Raw genomic sequence first — 15870 nt, forward strand, 5'->3', positions numbered from 1 at the left:
GCTCAGCCAGGTCTGGCTTTTCATCCTGAGCCTGGGGCTGCTTTGCATGGAGGAGGCAGTGATGGTATAAGAGGTGGACAGAGGGCAGAGCGTTCTGGTTCTTCCAAGGAGAGTGTTTTGCTTATGATGAGCCATTGCACTGGGGAGAGGAACACCCCAATGACACTGTTCTGTATCTTCTCTGGTACTGATACTTCGACACACAGAGAAATTGAGTTGGAGCAAAGATTTTGTTCATTTTGAGCACAGTTTTCATTGGCAACTTTAACATGAAAGTGTCCATGTCCGGAAAGGGTTCTGATGTGCTGAATGTATTTACTAAAGTGTGCCTTTCCAGGGGAGAGTTTGTAGTCAGGCAGAGAATTGTGTATTTGCTGGGCTGTTGCTGGAGATAGAGAAAAATATTTAAGATTCTAACTATGCTTTCTGTCTTGGTGCCATGCCTGTCCATATCTCCATGACTGCCTTTTAAAAATGTATTGCTTCATCCTTGAGGGTAGTCTTCATCGACAACTTCTAGATCTTATTCCCTACATTTTCACAGTTAATTTATGTGGGGAATTTTCTTGGAGTTCATGTGTCTCTGTCTAAGCCCATTCTTGGCATTTTGTAATCAGAAATGTCTACTACTATCTGAAAATGCTGGGATCTCTCATGGACTACAGACATTCTGACCTTTCCTCTTAGAACCCTGTCCCTGAAGACTCATGGCTTCATAATAACTCAAGTTTCTAAATGTGCAGCCTGAATACACTATTTGGAAAATCACCTCAGCTGCTTACCTTACAGCAATCAAGAGGGAGACAGGAGGAAGATGTAGGGAAATACTCAAGGAGCAAGGGCATATGAGACTTGGTATCTGGCTTTATCCCCACCTGCCTCTCAGAGATGCTGAATGTGCTGGGATGAAACGGGCACTGCTCTGCCCACCCAGTGCAGCTCCTCCTGGCCCTGACCTTCAGATGGCCCCAGAGAACACCACAAATGGGACCACATTCTGTGTTGGAACATCCCGGTCCTTCTTTCAAAAACCAAGATAGAAGAAGGCCAATACTATCAATAATGTAAGTGAAATGTTCATCTATTTCTGATAAAAACATTCAAGGAAGATTCCAAACTTGTCAACAAATTTTTACATCCACTGCCTTTTTAAAATGAGAGATTCAGATGTGCGTGGAGGTGCAAATCTCTAATCCCAGAAGTTAAGACTGTGAGGCAGCAGAATTTCTATGCCAGGGCTACATAGTCAATCCAAGGCCATCCTAAATCACAGAGTGAGACTCTGTCTCAAAAAATAACAAGAAAAACAAAAGTAAAGCATGTGAGATCAGAGATCGTTAGATACTCTAGCAATGGAAAACATTCAAAATACTGGTCATATGAAAGCCTCATGTGAAAGACAGAATACAACCTGAGAAGCAACAGTTTAGAACACTTAGGTAGCCAATCATAAATGAAATGATAAATGTACTATGTTTTAAAAATAGAGTATAAAACATTCAAAGTCCATGGGCAGAGGTTCTGTGAGTATCACCTGATCTCTATGATCACGAAAACCTAACCTGACATATCTTTTTCCTTGTATGTCCTTGAAATCTCCACACCAGAGCCCGGATGTACAGGTGTATCCGTGTTGTAGCCCATGGTTTCAGGTGGCATTATCCTTTCAAGTTTAACTTTGAGGCTTCAGCATGTTTATTTTATATCCCTGTCCTATCAGCGTGTCCTCCATGACAGTGACATTGTGTGTTCCCTTCACACTTCATGGCCAGTGCAGGTCCTATGACATCTTCGCTCCATTTCTTGTTACTACGTGCATGACATAGTGTAAAACTCTGAAGAAAATGTAGGTTTCTTTAATTCAAAATCTCATCCTCTTTTATTTTTTGTATACATACAATTAAAAAATAACTCTACTCTCTATTGAGGGAGCATGAGATGTTGGTGAAATGACTGTGTCCAGACTAAGATTTCACCATTGTGTCGTACCAGATTGTAGGGCTGTGCTCAAAAGTTACAGGATGGGCTTTGTTAATGGAGTTTGTAGGTCAGCTTGTTGGTCCTCTGTGAAGATCATGTGTCTCCTTGTGGAGTTTTTAGGAATTGACCAACACATGAGTGAATGAATTCTGAGAAGAGCTGGTTCCCCTCCATCGTGTGTGTGAGGTTCATTAACCAGGGGAGCCTGCACAGCCCAAACCACCGGTGTCACCAATCTGCAGGGATTCCCCAATAGACAGCCTGCAACTGTGCCTGCACCTCCAGCTCCCTGTTCTCCACATGCAGCCCACATGGCAGAGCTGGGTCTTTCCAGCCTCCATGGTCCTGTGAGCCAGTTCCCGAGGAAATGTCTCTTTCTGTGTGCTGTCACTACGTGTCTGGTTTATCTCTGCTGCTCTGGAGAACCACATCCAATGCAGCCCTCCAGACAAGTGGGGGACAATGAGAGCAGTAACCCAAATTACTTAGTATTCCTTTATAGCACTAGCTGTAAAAGATATGTACCATCTAAATCATTGTGAATTTTCAGTTCCTTCACATGTCTGTTTGAGTCCAGTGCGTTTATTCACTTTTCCATTTTTGAATTATTTACCAAGAGTTTTTGGTGGAGACATGGAACACATGTTCCGTTTTTAATTTAGAGTGTGTAATTTCATTTTTGTTAATAAAGAGAGGTAAAGGCCAGGCAGTTATGTTGATCTCTTCCTGGACACAGCCATGTGTTTACAGAATTTTCCCCCTGGTTTTATAGTATTTCCTGTTATTGATTTTTTTTATTCCTTCTCCTCATTATTAAAGTAGAATCTTGGGGGCCGGGGAGTTTGATCCCTTGTACCAAAAAAAAAAAAAGAATCTTGGCGTCATTCTGATCCATTCTATACATACAGAGATATACAGAAGTGTGTGTGAGGGTGTTACCATCAGAAACCAAATAGGGAGGAAGTTAAGGGAGGGTAAAGAGAATAACATGAATCAAGATGCGAGAAGCACAAGCACCTACTTTCTAAAGTGGAAGTAAATATTATGTACTGCAAAGAAGTCTTAAAACAAAACTTTAATGTGAAAAACTCATAATACATAGCCTATTAAATACATGATCGTGAGTTGACAAATGTTTCTGAATTGGGAATAGGATCAAGAGACTGGGGTCAACAAAAAAGAATTAAAATGTGCTGTGTTCATGTGTTAATTCCCCACATGAAATGCATTCCTCGCATGTGCTAAGGTCAGCAGAATGTATCGCAGATAATGTGAAAGCGGAAGAAAAGTTCGAAAGGGGAAGGGCAAGAGGAAAGGGTAGGAAAAAGGTAAGAAGAGAAATAATGTATATGAGAAAAGGAAAAACAATGAAGAAGGGTTCCTTTCTCCCCACAACAAAGATCAAAGCTCCCCTGATGAAAGCAGCAGCTATTCTCAGCAACAGTGAGATCCCGAGCTCCTCCGATGAGAGAGCAGGCTAGTTCACATCAGGAAAACCATCCTCAGCAAGCTTCTCCGAGAAAATCAACAGGCCAAGATCTTTCTCCCCAGTTCTCTTTTCATGGCTATGGGTAGCAATCTTCACTGGATCCTCCACGCCCGGACCACGCTGCTTCAGTTCGGCGGGTTTCCAAGTTTCCCATTAATCAGTCTGCCGCAGCTGAGTCTCCCTGGAACTGATTCCTCAGTAGCTCTCTCCAGTCTCGAGACCAGTGGGCTCTCCTCTCAAATGGCACGTTTACACATATGGGCGCTGGGTCCTACAAAGAGTGGGATCTTGCTGATGCCCGGGATGGCCTCAGGGCCTCTTCCTTCTTGTCCTAGTTCAAAATAATTGATTTTTAAAATGCTGCTAATCTCTTCAGCTACTTCAATTTTGGACCTATGTTGACACATATTTCATTTCTATCAAAACTCCAAGTTTTCTAGATATTTTGTCTCTGAATTTTGCTTCCAATTCTCACCATAAGTCCAAACCATTAGATTTCCCATAGAAGGTGGCATTTTGTAGTATTTACCTTTCTGTTCTCAAATTTTGCACTGTTTCATGTCCTGAATTTGAATATATATTGTCACAAATGACAGCATTCCTGCTTTTGTGGATGAATAGGACTCCATCGTGTATAGGTGCCATCGTCAATTCATCCTGCCATATATCACGATGAACATTGGGTCCTTCCCTACTGTGGCTCTCTGAACAGCTCTGTGAAGAACGAGGTCATCTCGATCATGGCTCCACATTCCAGTGAAGGAGCAACGACAGCACAGCTCAGCATAGCATTGTCCCGTCCAAGGCCACGCCTTCCTTTTCTTTTTCATCCATAGCTAAAGTTCATGGCTGTAGTGTTGCAACCCACCACAAAATGACAATGCAGACAGGGAAAAGATGTCACAGGAGTCTGGAAAACTTCCTATTATGTGGATGTTTTCTTCCACGATTTCACTGAGTTTGTTCTTTTGACCCAAGTATGTGAGAAATAGGGAATGAATCTGTCAGGAAAGGGTTCCATTCTCCAGCTCACACTCTGATCTCCACCATGAGGGAAGAGGCCCGGGAGATGCTGGATCCAGAGTGAGAATCCCGGGAGCAGGCACATCACTCACCTGCAGCCTGAATCTCCTCCACAGTCAGTCCAGTAAGAGCAGCAGAGCCTGCGTTATGGCACAGAGGATGTGGTTGCAGGCTGGCGTGATAATTCAGGGTGCAAATCGTTCCTTACGCAGCATCAATGAAGTAAAAACTGACTTAAACACAAGGTATGATGATGAGGACATCTGGATAGAATCATTAAGTATACATCAATTGTTGTGAAAGGGGAAAAAAAAGGAAAGCTATCCTTCTGTCATGCAAAATAACTGAAGAAAATTAATAAATTCTACTTTTTAAATAAATATAATAAACTAAATAAGAGAGGCAATTATCAAAATCTTTGTACTTTTGTTAGACAAAGTTGTTACAAACACCTGATTATCAGATTCTAACCTATTTCCTCTAGGGAATTTTAAGATTTACATCCCTGCTAAATTCTGATCACATTCTCCTCAACTGAAATGACACCTGAGTGATGCAGGTCTGTTTGTCAATGTTTGTGCAAAAATGTCAATCTTGCAAGGCACAGCAGGAAGTTACACACTGCAGCTTTATCGGTCTGGGCCATGTGCAAGTATTGAGAATTCCCAAGTATTATATGCACCCACACATTCCCCCTCAACTTTTGCTGCAAAATCTTGTCAGTCCAGGGTGGCCCTGGTAAGTCCTGGGCAAACCCTGCTGGTCCCGAGTGACTCTGCAAGGAAGTTTGTGTCTGGGCTTCCTTTGAGGTTCATTCACTGTGTCTCTTGCACAGTAATACACAGCTGTGTCCTCTGTGCCCACAGAGCTCAGCTGCAGGGAGAATTCATTCTTGGATGTGTCAGGGGAAATGGTCAACCGACCTTGAAGTGATGGTGCATACTCGTTATACCACTTGGACCTGTAGTATGTCCTTCCGAGCCACTCGAGACCTCTCCCCAGGGGCTGCCTGATCCAATTCCAAGTAGCACTGGTGCTAGAGACAGTGTCCCCAGAGATAGTACAGGTGAGGGAGAGTGTCTGAGAGGGTTTCACCAATCCTGGGCCCACCTCCTGCAGCTGCACCTGGGACAGGACACCTGGGAACAAGAGGAAGTGGTAAAGTTAACACCCATGGCCTGTGAATTCTGCCCAGGACACCATATTTCCCGCATACTGACCCTGTGGGAGACCCAGTGCCGACAGGAAGACAAGCAAGGAGACAGTCATGGCTAGGGCACTGCTGATCATTCTGGGCTCCAGATTTCAGCCAGAATTCAACAGGCTCTGTGGTCCCTTGCAGTAGCTGATATTTAAACAGAAGTGCTGCCTTCATTTGCCTATGCATTTGACTTCCTGATATAAGGTCACAGAATGCAGACAGCTTCTGAAGCCCAGGGACCTTTAAGGTTACAAGTCACTTTTCTCCATAGCTATTTCCTTCAGCATGTTAGAACCATGATGGGGGAAAGGTAGAAGTGCCATGAGGTATAAATCTGGAGTGGGCAGAGAATAATCCTTTGAGAGCTCCCGCAAAGATAATCTTACATCAACCACAGTCTAAATGCCCATAGTAATTGACTGGAATTTTTCATCTATTTGGTCCATCATTCATTCAATAAACTCCAAAGTCCAATACAACAGGCCCTTCCCTCCAGTCACTCAAGATGCGTTCATGTGAAAGGCATGGGGTGGCTATAAACAGACTGCTTCAGTCAGCAGGAAGAGGAGCAGAGTGTGCAGAAGGACAGACTGTGTTTGCAAGAGTAGGTCGCTTGTGCTGTCATGGTGACACTGTGACTCGAGAAAAAGCACATGAGAAATGGCCATGGCAGTGTGTCTGCAGGCAAGTTCCTCACACCTAAATCAGCCCCTAGTGGGACTCACAGGAAGGAGCTACTGTGGCACAGACTAGAGGAGTCACAGGTGTAGGTTGGCCCACTGAAGTGGTGACACTGGGTAGGGAAGCCCTGAAAGACAGCTAAAATCTCACGTCCAACCAGAATGAAGGGGAAGGAAGTAGCTGAGGGATTTCCGGTGACTTACAGGGCTGCGAACATTGAGATCCCCGCAACGTTTAAGATAATGTGAGAGCAAGCACAGCCTTATCCAGGGACGTATCCATGGCACACATGGGTATGAACCTGTCCTCTCATAAGGATGAATGTGGGTCTGTGTTTCTCTGGGACATGGAAGTACAGAGGCTCAAGACAGGACAGGTGCATTTTGTGAGGGCCATGTGTGTGTCAGCACGAGGTGAAAAGTGAGAAGGTGTGCAAGATCCCAATTTAGAGGAGTGGCGCCATGCTCACTTGATAGCCTCCCCAGGTCACCACCCATGCAGTTCCACAGAGTGAGACCTCACTCCCTTGAGATAAGTGTTAGTCTCTTATGGCAACAATATCTGGAAGGCTGTTTTCAAATGTGTAAAGACTCTTCTGTTTCTTCCCAAGTTTCCTATTGGTTTGAAGAATGAGGACAAACCTCTTTTACACTTCTGTAGCTTAAACTATTGGAAAATATTATGTTAGAAAAGTTTAACCACACAGTGTAAGTTGATCTAAAACTCCAGATGTAGAACAGTTGCACTGAGCTTCTCCAGGTTAAAGCCCTGTGCGTTTTCTTCAGCAGAGGCAGGCAGAGAGCAGCCTGTGTGTGCTTCACTCAACCAGAGGTCACTGCTGTTGCAGGGTTGCTAGTCCGTCTCTGGTACTGTCCAAGGCTGGGCCACTTTTCACCTCAACATTGCAGTGTTTCCATTAACAGAGGCCCGAGGTTGTAGGAAGGACTCCTTCAGAGTATTCAGTTAGGAGAGGTGTTAATTGACTTCCTCCACTGGGAGATATTAAAGGAAAGAAGAAAAATGAAGAGGGCAATGAATTCTTCAGGTTAATGTTCTCCTGACCAGATTATAAAACAGATGTGTTCCTCCTGACTGGCTGTTTCTTTGGCCAAGGTCTTTGCTGTATGTCCCAGAGAGCCTCCTGCAGGTGCCAAGAGCCCCCTGCTAGTCCTGGGCACCTGCTTCTGGTCCAGAGTGACCCTGAGAGAATTTGTACTTGGGCTGCACTGGTGTCTCTTCCTGTGCCTCACACAGAAACACATGGCTGTATCATTGGTGGGAAGAATTTTAGCTGTCAGCAGGACAGGGTCTTGGGCATGTCACTGCAATGTCACTGGAGAAGCAGTCCTGTGTCGTGGAAGGGGTGAGTTGTGACTTACTGCTCAAGCTGAGCCTCCCCAGGTATTGCAGCCCATTTTCTGGGGTGCAGGGTCCAGGCCCAGAGAAAACCCAGGTGTTGGAGAATGCAGATATGAAACAAGTAAGACAGCAGATCTGTGAGGCATCTCTGGGCCTTGCCCAAATCCTGTAGCTGCACTTGTGAAAGGACAGTTGGGGACAGGGAGAAAAAAGGTACATCACAAGACAAAAGAGTACATGGCCCTATTTCTTTCTCTGAGGAACTCGTGTGGGGTAGAGTCACCAAGCAGGCTACAAGGTAGAGTTGTCTCATGTTTTTCTCAACATCAGGCATGATTTTTTTCAGATACAACACTATATTAGTGCATAAAAAGCCACATACACAACACAAAAGAAAACAATAACAATAACAGTCTCTATCAAGCATGGTGCTGGCCTCAACTGGTCACTGGAACCTGACTTGCTGCTCCTATTACTCCATGCTGGTGTCTTTGAGCTTCTGCAGAGTAAACTAGTGTGACTCCAGTAGATCCTGCTCTCCCCTCACATCATCCCATCATCCCAGTTGTTAGCCTTGACATGGTGGAAATAGGGTGGTTACCATACTGGAGAGAAACTGAAGAAGGAGAATGAGGACAGGGGAGCGAGGGTGACTGTAGTGCAAACGGGCAGGAAGAGAACAAGGCAGAGCAAGAAGGTTACTGGCAGAGGGAAATCTGCAGATGTGCAAACATGGGGCCCAGATTAGATATCAAGGGCAGACACAGAGCACTGATTTGTTTGGATGAAGCAGAGCTGATTTGGAAAGAAGGCAAAGGGGAATTTGTTTTCAAGCCCAATCAAAGAGGGCAGTTCTAGGGATCAAGAACAGCAGAAAATTGGTTGTGCTCCTTGCTAATGACTAACTTACAGATTTGGGAGAATGTGGATGACAGAGCAGAAATGGCTTGATGATGGGTAGTGGCTGTAACCCCAGTCTCTGAAATGTGATCCACAGCCTCTCTCTGCCTTGGTCCCTGGGGTTGAACTCTAAACTTGGTGGGCATGATGCCCCCTGCTGTCCTGAGCAACCTGCAGGGAGGTTTATGTCTGCACTCACACAGATGTCCTCTCACTGTCTTGTACAACAGTACGTGGCTATGTCCTCAGTGGTCAGGGAGTTCAGCTCTGTGGAAAACTGGTTATTGGCTGTGTCGGCAGTGATGGAGACGCGGACTTGGGAAGCTGGGCTGTAGTTTGTGCTCCCTGCCCAGGACCCCATCCACTGTAGAGCTTTCCCAGGAGTTTACCAGATCCAATTCAAGATATTGCTAGTTATGGAATCCCCTGTGACTGTGCAGGTGAGGGACAGGGTCTGCGATGTCTTCACCAGGCTAGGTCCTACTCCCAAAGTGTCAGATGAGGGAAAAAAGAGTCATGGTGAATCTTTCCCATCCCACTCCAAGGCCCCTGTAAACAACTAGAGACCCTAGGCACCCAGAGGAGCTGCCATCAGGCACAGAAGGGTCCACAGCATCTTCATGGTGCCTGTGGGATGGAGACCTCCACACTGACCCAGCCTGCGATGGGGATTTCTCCTGCCAGTGCCCAGTGTGATTTGCATGTGTGTCTGGGTGGTATAAGAGGCTGAGCCAGGGTGACTGTTATGCATTCCTGAGACCTGGTGCTGGGTCATGGGAGCTGCTGAGCCTGGCAATGATGGTGTATCTCTACCACAGCAGCACTCATCCTGTGCATTCATCATCATAGGGAAATCTGTGCCTATTTCCAGTTATTAGTTATCTAATGCCTATCCCACCCCCATGTTCCATGGAAGATATAGCTCTATTTTCTATATGAATGGATATATATCATGTAGGTACTGTAAGCCCCCAGTCACACAGTAGGGTTTTTGTGTCTGTTACCATATTCTTCAATGTTTATTCATTCAGTAACAAGGATATTAATGCCATCTCTTTTACGTGTAAAAATATCCCATAAGTTTATAATCCGCCTTTATGCATTAATAGATTTTTAGTAGTTTCTAAATTGTGGTTACAGCTCGAGATTTTAATAGGAATGACAGATAGATTTTTTTTTATGTAAAAGTGCAGTTGCAAAACTTTACTTAATTACCCAATGAGAGAAATTATATGATAGCTTTATTTTGGTAATCTCAGAATGTATTAACCTCTTTGTAGACCTGTAATAAAATTTCACAATCTCATCACCAATTTTGAGGGTGTTAGTTTTTCCCTGTCCTAATCAGTACATGCTGCTTTCTGCAAGTTTTATCCCAACAATACAAATTGGTACAAAGTACATAAAATTTAAATGATTTTGATAAAGAGATAAACTTTGATAGAAGCACTCTTTATTGTTTGAGGCATACAAAAACTTTGCAGAACGGAAAATCCATAAAGACAGAAGTATATTAGTCATTGCTTTGACTGGGAGAGAGAGGGGGAAGAACAAGAATAAAAATCGATAGCTAAAATGTATGGTGTTCCTTTGGAAATTTAGAAAAATGTTTTACAGCGACATTGTATTCATTATTGGGCTTTTTCTGCTTGGAATGCACTGATCAATAATGGATATTTTATTTTAATTGGTGAGATCATTGATAGTTAAAATAGTAAACTAAATTAGTTAAAAATTAAATAATTTTAGTTACAAATTGTTTAAACTATTATTAATGTGCCCCTGCTCCTGTTTTGGGCCCCTGGAAGGTCCGTCTTCTGTGCATCCTGATCATGCTGAGTGCTCTGCTGTGGTGCTCAGCTCCCTTTGGAGGGACTCAGCATCCCCTGATTGCACCGGACATGGCCTGTTGTTCCTGATCACTGAGAAGTGAGGTTTGTGTCTCGGCTCAGACTGACAGCTTCTCATTGTGCATTCCAAATTCCTACTAGACTTTCACCAGGTTCCCTGAGACTCCTTAGGAACTGTTCCTGATGACCACAGCAGAATCATTTGTAGCTCAAGTGTTACATTGTATTTTGCACAGTAGAGAATGTGTTCTCCTATTTAAACAAATGTGACTAAGGAGACACATCTGAGACAAGGACAGATATTTGTTATCAGAGTGTCTGGGAATAAGTACTGTGTTGAAAGAAGACTCAGATCCTAACAGGAAAACATCTTGGCTCTCTTTACATCCCACCGCCCCCTGCTGGCCCTGAACACCCCTGCAGGGAGGTTTGTATCTAGGCTCACACTGAGGTCCCCTAATGTTTCCTCTCCGAACAGTAATACACCGCCATGTCTTCATTCTCAGGTTGCTCATTTGCAGATCCAGTGTGTTCTTGGGGTTGTCTCTGGAGATGATGAATAGGCCTTTCACGGAGTCTGGGTAGTTCGTGCTATCACCATCTGGGTTAATTTGCCCAACCCATTCCAGTCTCTTCCCTGGAGCCTGATGGACCCAGCTCATCCAGTAGTCACTGAAGGTGATCCAGAGGCCATGCAGTAGAGTCTCCAGACCACCCGCTTCAGGGTTCACTAAGCCTCCCCGGACTCCACAAGCTCCACCTCAGCCTGGACTCCTGCAGACGTAGAGACATCCTGCTCAGAAAACTGTCACACTTGTCCACTGTTTATCCTACTCATGGCCACTCACACACTCAGTATCTCTTGTTCACCAAAACTTATCTTTTTGGACAGCAACAAGGAAAACCCAGCTAAGCAAAAGCTTCATGGAGCCCTGTCTGTGCTCAGTCCCAATCACCTTGGGAACAGCAGGGCATCCAGGGCTGGGCTCCTCTGCAGAGCTGCAGGGTCATGGCTAGGCTGCTTTTCATCACCATAGTGAGGCCCTATTTGCATGGCCTCCTGCTATGTGGTCAGCTCTGTGGGCTGGAGCAGCAAACATTCAATAAACAGAGAAGATGTGAGTTTGCTTATCATGTCTGATGAAAATAATAGCATTTATTAAAATGAGTATGTTATATAAATGTGTTCTAACATTCACTTATAATTCATAATTTTTATTTATTTTTACACATTTCAAAGTCATATACGCAGCTGTCAGTGTTAACTCTATCATTACAAATGTAGAATGTGATGAGTTCACACTTACTGGAAGGGAGCCGAGTATTTGTGCTTGGGCTCCTCATCGATGGACACAGCTCCTCCCTCCAGATCACAAATGTACAGAGAGACTCACGGGGCCTCTTTCCTGCATTAAAAATGTGCTGTTGTTTTTCTTCATCCCAGTGTTACCTGTGCTTCAGGGATGCATCACCTGTAGACTTCAAGGCCACACAAATGTGGTGGTTGTAGGCCACACATAAGGTGGTCCTGACTCAGCTCAGGTGAAGCTGGTTGCAGAGAGATAGCAAAAACAAATATTGCTACAACTTATTTGAGGTGTAAAGTATGTGAACTGCATGAGAAAAATTTAATATAATGTCTTTATGTGATCTGTATAACTATATTTATCTATCCTTCTATGTGTTTATTTTTCCTTCTACCACTCTATAACCTGTGCTACCTAAATTATTCTGTAGCCATTCCAACACGTTTTTCCTTCTCAATCCTCTTTGGATTAGCAAAGTGGGCCAAGATTAATTTTCTTTGCAATTCAGAAGATATTTACATAAATTGGGTTAAAGGTCTGTCACTGAAAATTCTCCACACTTCAGTATATTCAAAGGCTGTGTGTAACTGGATCTGTCTGTGTCAACATATAATATCTTCCATGCAGGGTTACCATTTCCATTCAGATGCTAATCATTCATGGTCCTGTTGACATGTCTCTCTGTCTCTCTCTCTATACCAGAGTGCCTGCAAAAATACTAAACATTTTATTGAGGGAAGACTTTCCAGAACACAAAATTTCCATGGAAACACTGACAGAGGCAGCAACTGGGAGTTTCTAAGATCCTGATGACGGGCTAGAAAACTAGTGTTCAACTACAAATAAATAATCAAATACCATCGATTTTCTGATCTATGTGTAAGAAATAAAATTTAGATCATAAAAACAGTTTCCACTATCTTGATGAAGAGGATCTTCATCATTTTTTTCAAAAATAGTTCACAATAAAATGTTTTGCAGAAGAGACAGGTGCATACTGGATGGATAGAAACACTTACCCCAGTAAACAGTTCCTGGGTTTATCCTCCTTGCTTCCCCCTGAACACCAGCACTGTGAGGAAGCACAGAGAGCAGAGGTGCAGCACGGATCACAGCTGCTGCCCACCTATGGAGGGATTCTGACGATGAGACTGCCACCCTCTTAGCTTCACACTGAAAAGATAGAAGTTCATGATCTCCATAGTAAGTGCAGTTTGATTTTTTCCAGTTATAACACTCCCCTCCACACATCCAAGAAACAAAAATCACCCATTAGAGCTGTCATCTCAGAATATCATTTTTTCACAGACACCATTCATTCTTTTTCTCTTCCTGGAATGATATTTTTAAGTGGAGAAAATCTGAATTTATTTTGAAGTAGCAGAACATCCTTCCAGCCTGTGTTCTGTGGAATGGAAATTATGATTTGCAAGACTCCCTTTGTCTTTTTTCTGGAGATTTCAAAGCCAATTCTTTATTATTGTGTGGATTCTCCTGTTTCCATTGCAGTATGAGAGAAAAACAAACTAAAGAGATAATTGTTGTGTAAAATGGAAACTTAGCTTTAAGTTGTAGAAACTCCTAGCTTTCTCAAATACTGTTCTTCATATAGAGAGCAGGTTGTACTTAAATAAACACTTAGTACAGGAACCACGTAGATGACTCAAGGATTCCGCGGTCCACATCAGCAGAAGAGGGGGAAGGGTTCACAGTTATTCAGCGAACATCTACGGAGAGGCCTGTACTCTATGGAAGACTTACAGAGCTATAAGGATTTTCTACAGGCTGAAACAATCACACCAGTATTTGAAGAAACAGATAAACAGGTCAAAGCTACAGGAGAAGGAGTGGGAAGACAGAGCCCAGATACGGGGCCAGCAACCTCACTTCTCTCCAGGGGCCTCAGGGGACAGCATGAGCTGCTAGGGCCTCCTGTCATGTGGCCTGGAGGACACAGCATTGAGCCAGAGAGACTTCATTTCAAGCCTAAAATTATAACATAATTTTCTCTGCTGAGATGGGTCTTCTTTGATACCTGTTACCACTTTACCACTTTCATGTTTGAATGGATTGTTCATGGATGGAAATGCCTCTCCCATAACTAGATATACATTTTAATTTACAAACAGATAAATTGTGGGAGGAAAGAAACAATATGTGTGATTTTTAAAATATGGAGATATTTGATTGCCCTAGACCCAGCACCAGGAGGGTGAGTTTTGGGAAAGAGGCTGGCTTGGACTTCAGATCTCCCTCCATCATCTGGGACTGATCTATGGGCCTGCATAGCTGTGCCTTTCCCTGTGGGCACCATTGATTGCCCCCGACCCAGAGCCAGGAGGGTAGGTGCATGGGCAACCCTGAGCACCGCCCCCCCAATCAGATCCCTTGATTGTGCCAGTTCTTGGACGCACTCCACGAAGGCATGGCTGGCTATAAAGGGTGGTGATTGATCCTATTGTGTTCCTGATTGTATCGATACAGATAAAGGATAGGGATTGATTTGACGAGTTGTTTTCTCAAGTATGAAAATGAGAATGTCTATAAGTCATTAGAGAATGAAAGGTTGGAATGCAACAATATCAGGAAGATTTAATGACACAGAGATTGAATCAAGGGCAACCCAAGAGCAAAAATAAAGATGAGAAAACACTTAAGCAAGCCACAAAGACAGACTTGCAGTTCACCAATGGCAAACAGTAGGGCAAAGGAGGATGAAAAGTCTGATAGTGAACCTCCAGGACACTCAGAACTCACAGCACAGGAAGTAAAAAAACTGATCAATCAAGCTCTAGAAAAATTCAAAGAAGAAATAATTTCCCAGATAACCATAGAGATGGTGAGCAAAATGAAAGATATGATTCGAGACTCCAGAACAGAAACTGACAACAAAATAGAGGAGCTCAGGAACATAATAGAAACCATGAAGGCCCAGCATAAGAAAGAAATAGAAGCAATGAACACCCAATATAGGAAAGAAATGGAATCTATTAAACAGATATCCAGGAGATTAAAAACTCTATTGAAAGTATACATAACAAAATAAAAGATTGTGAAGATAGAATATCAGATATAGAAGATAGGATTGCAGACAGTGATTGTGAAAAGAGAGGTCTCTTAAAACAGTAAGGGATCATGACAAATCAATCCAACAACTCCTAGATGATGCAAAGAAGAATAACACAAGACTGATAGGAATCCATGAAGTAGCAGGAGAAAATGCAAATGACTTTAAAAAGCTGTTCACAGAATTAATGACAGGAAACTTCCCAAACAGAGGGGAAGAAATTGACATACAGATAAGTGAGGCATATAGGACTCCAACTAGCCACGATCAAAAAAAAATCTATACCTAGACATATAATATTCAAGATCCCAGAAACCCAACAGAAGAAAAAAAATACTACAAGCAGTAAGAGAAAAGAAATAAATCACATGCAAAGGAAAGCCCATCAGAATCATGGCACTTTTCAACACAAACCCTTAGGTCAAGGAGAGCCTAGAGTGAGGTATTTCAAATCCTAAAAGAAAACAACCTCCAACCAAGACTGATGCATCCTGCAAAACTCTCTTTCAAAATGGATGGAGAAATAAGATACTTCCATGACAAAGAACACTTGTTCATGAAACTTCATGAATACTAAACCACCACTACAAGGAATTTTAAATAATATCCTATAAAAAGACAATGAAGGTCACAACACCATGAGGCCCAACAGAGCAAACCAAATAGCCAAGGCAAGAAACTAAAAGGAGAGGGCAAAAAAGTAAAAAGAGTCAACAAAATGACAATAACATAACAATAATAAATCAGTACATATCAGTTATAACTATCAATGGTCTCAATTAACCAATCAAGAGAAACAGATTGGCAGAATGGATTAAGAAGCAAAATCCAACAATATGTTGTATACAAGAAACACACGTAGTGCAAAAAGAAGCCCATAGACCTAAAGTAAAAGGGTGAAAAATAATTCTGCATGCAACAGGAGCCCAGAAAAAAGCAGGGGTAGCAATCTTATTCACAGACAAAGCAAATTTCAAACCAAAACTGATTAAGAGAGACAAAGAAGGCCACTA

The 15870-nt window shown here is 43.0% G+C and overlaps 1 gene segment (V, D, J or C); it reads right to left on the reverse strand.

The window, feature by feature from the left end:
* Positions 1–5188: 5188 nt before the first annotated feature.
* On the reverse strand, positions 5189–5805 carry LOC104852969. The segment is given in 2 exon segments: positions 5189–5631; positions 5713–5805. Coding segments are annotated over 2 exon segments (513 nt in total).
* Between the last annotated feature and the right edge of the window lie 10065 nt (positions 5806–15870).

Source organism: Fukomys damarensis, unplaced genomic scaffold (assembly GCF_012274545.1).
Source record: "Fukomys damarensis isolate Sample0158 unplaced genomic scaffold, DMR_v1.0_HiC HiC_scaffold_25, whole genome shotgun sequence".
In the NCBI taxonomy this organism is placed as follows: domain Eukaryota; kingdom Metazoa; phylum Chordata; class Mammalia; order Rodentia; family Bathyergidae; genus Fukomys; species Fukomys damarensis.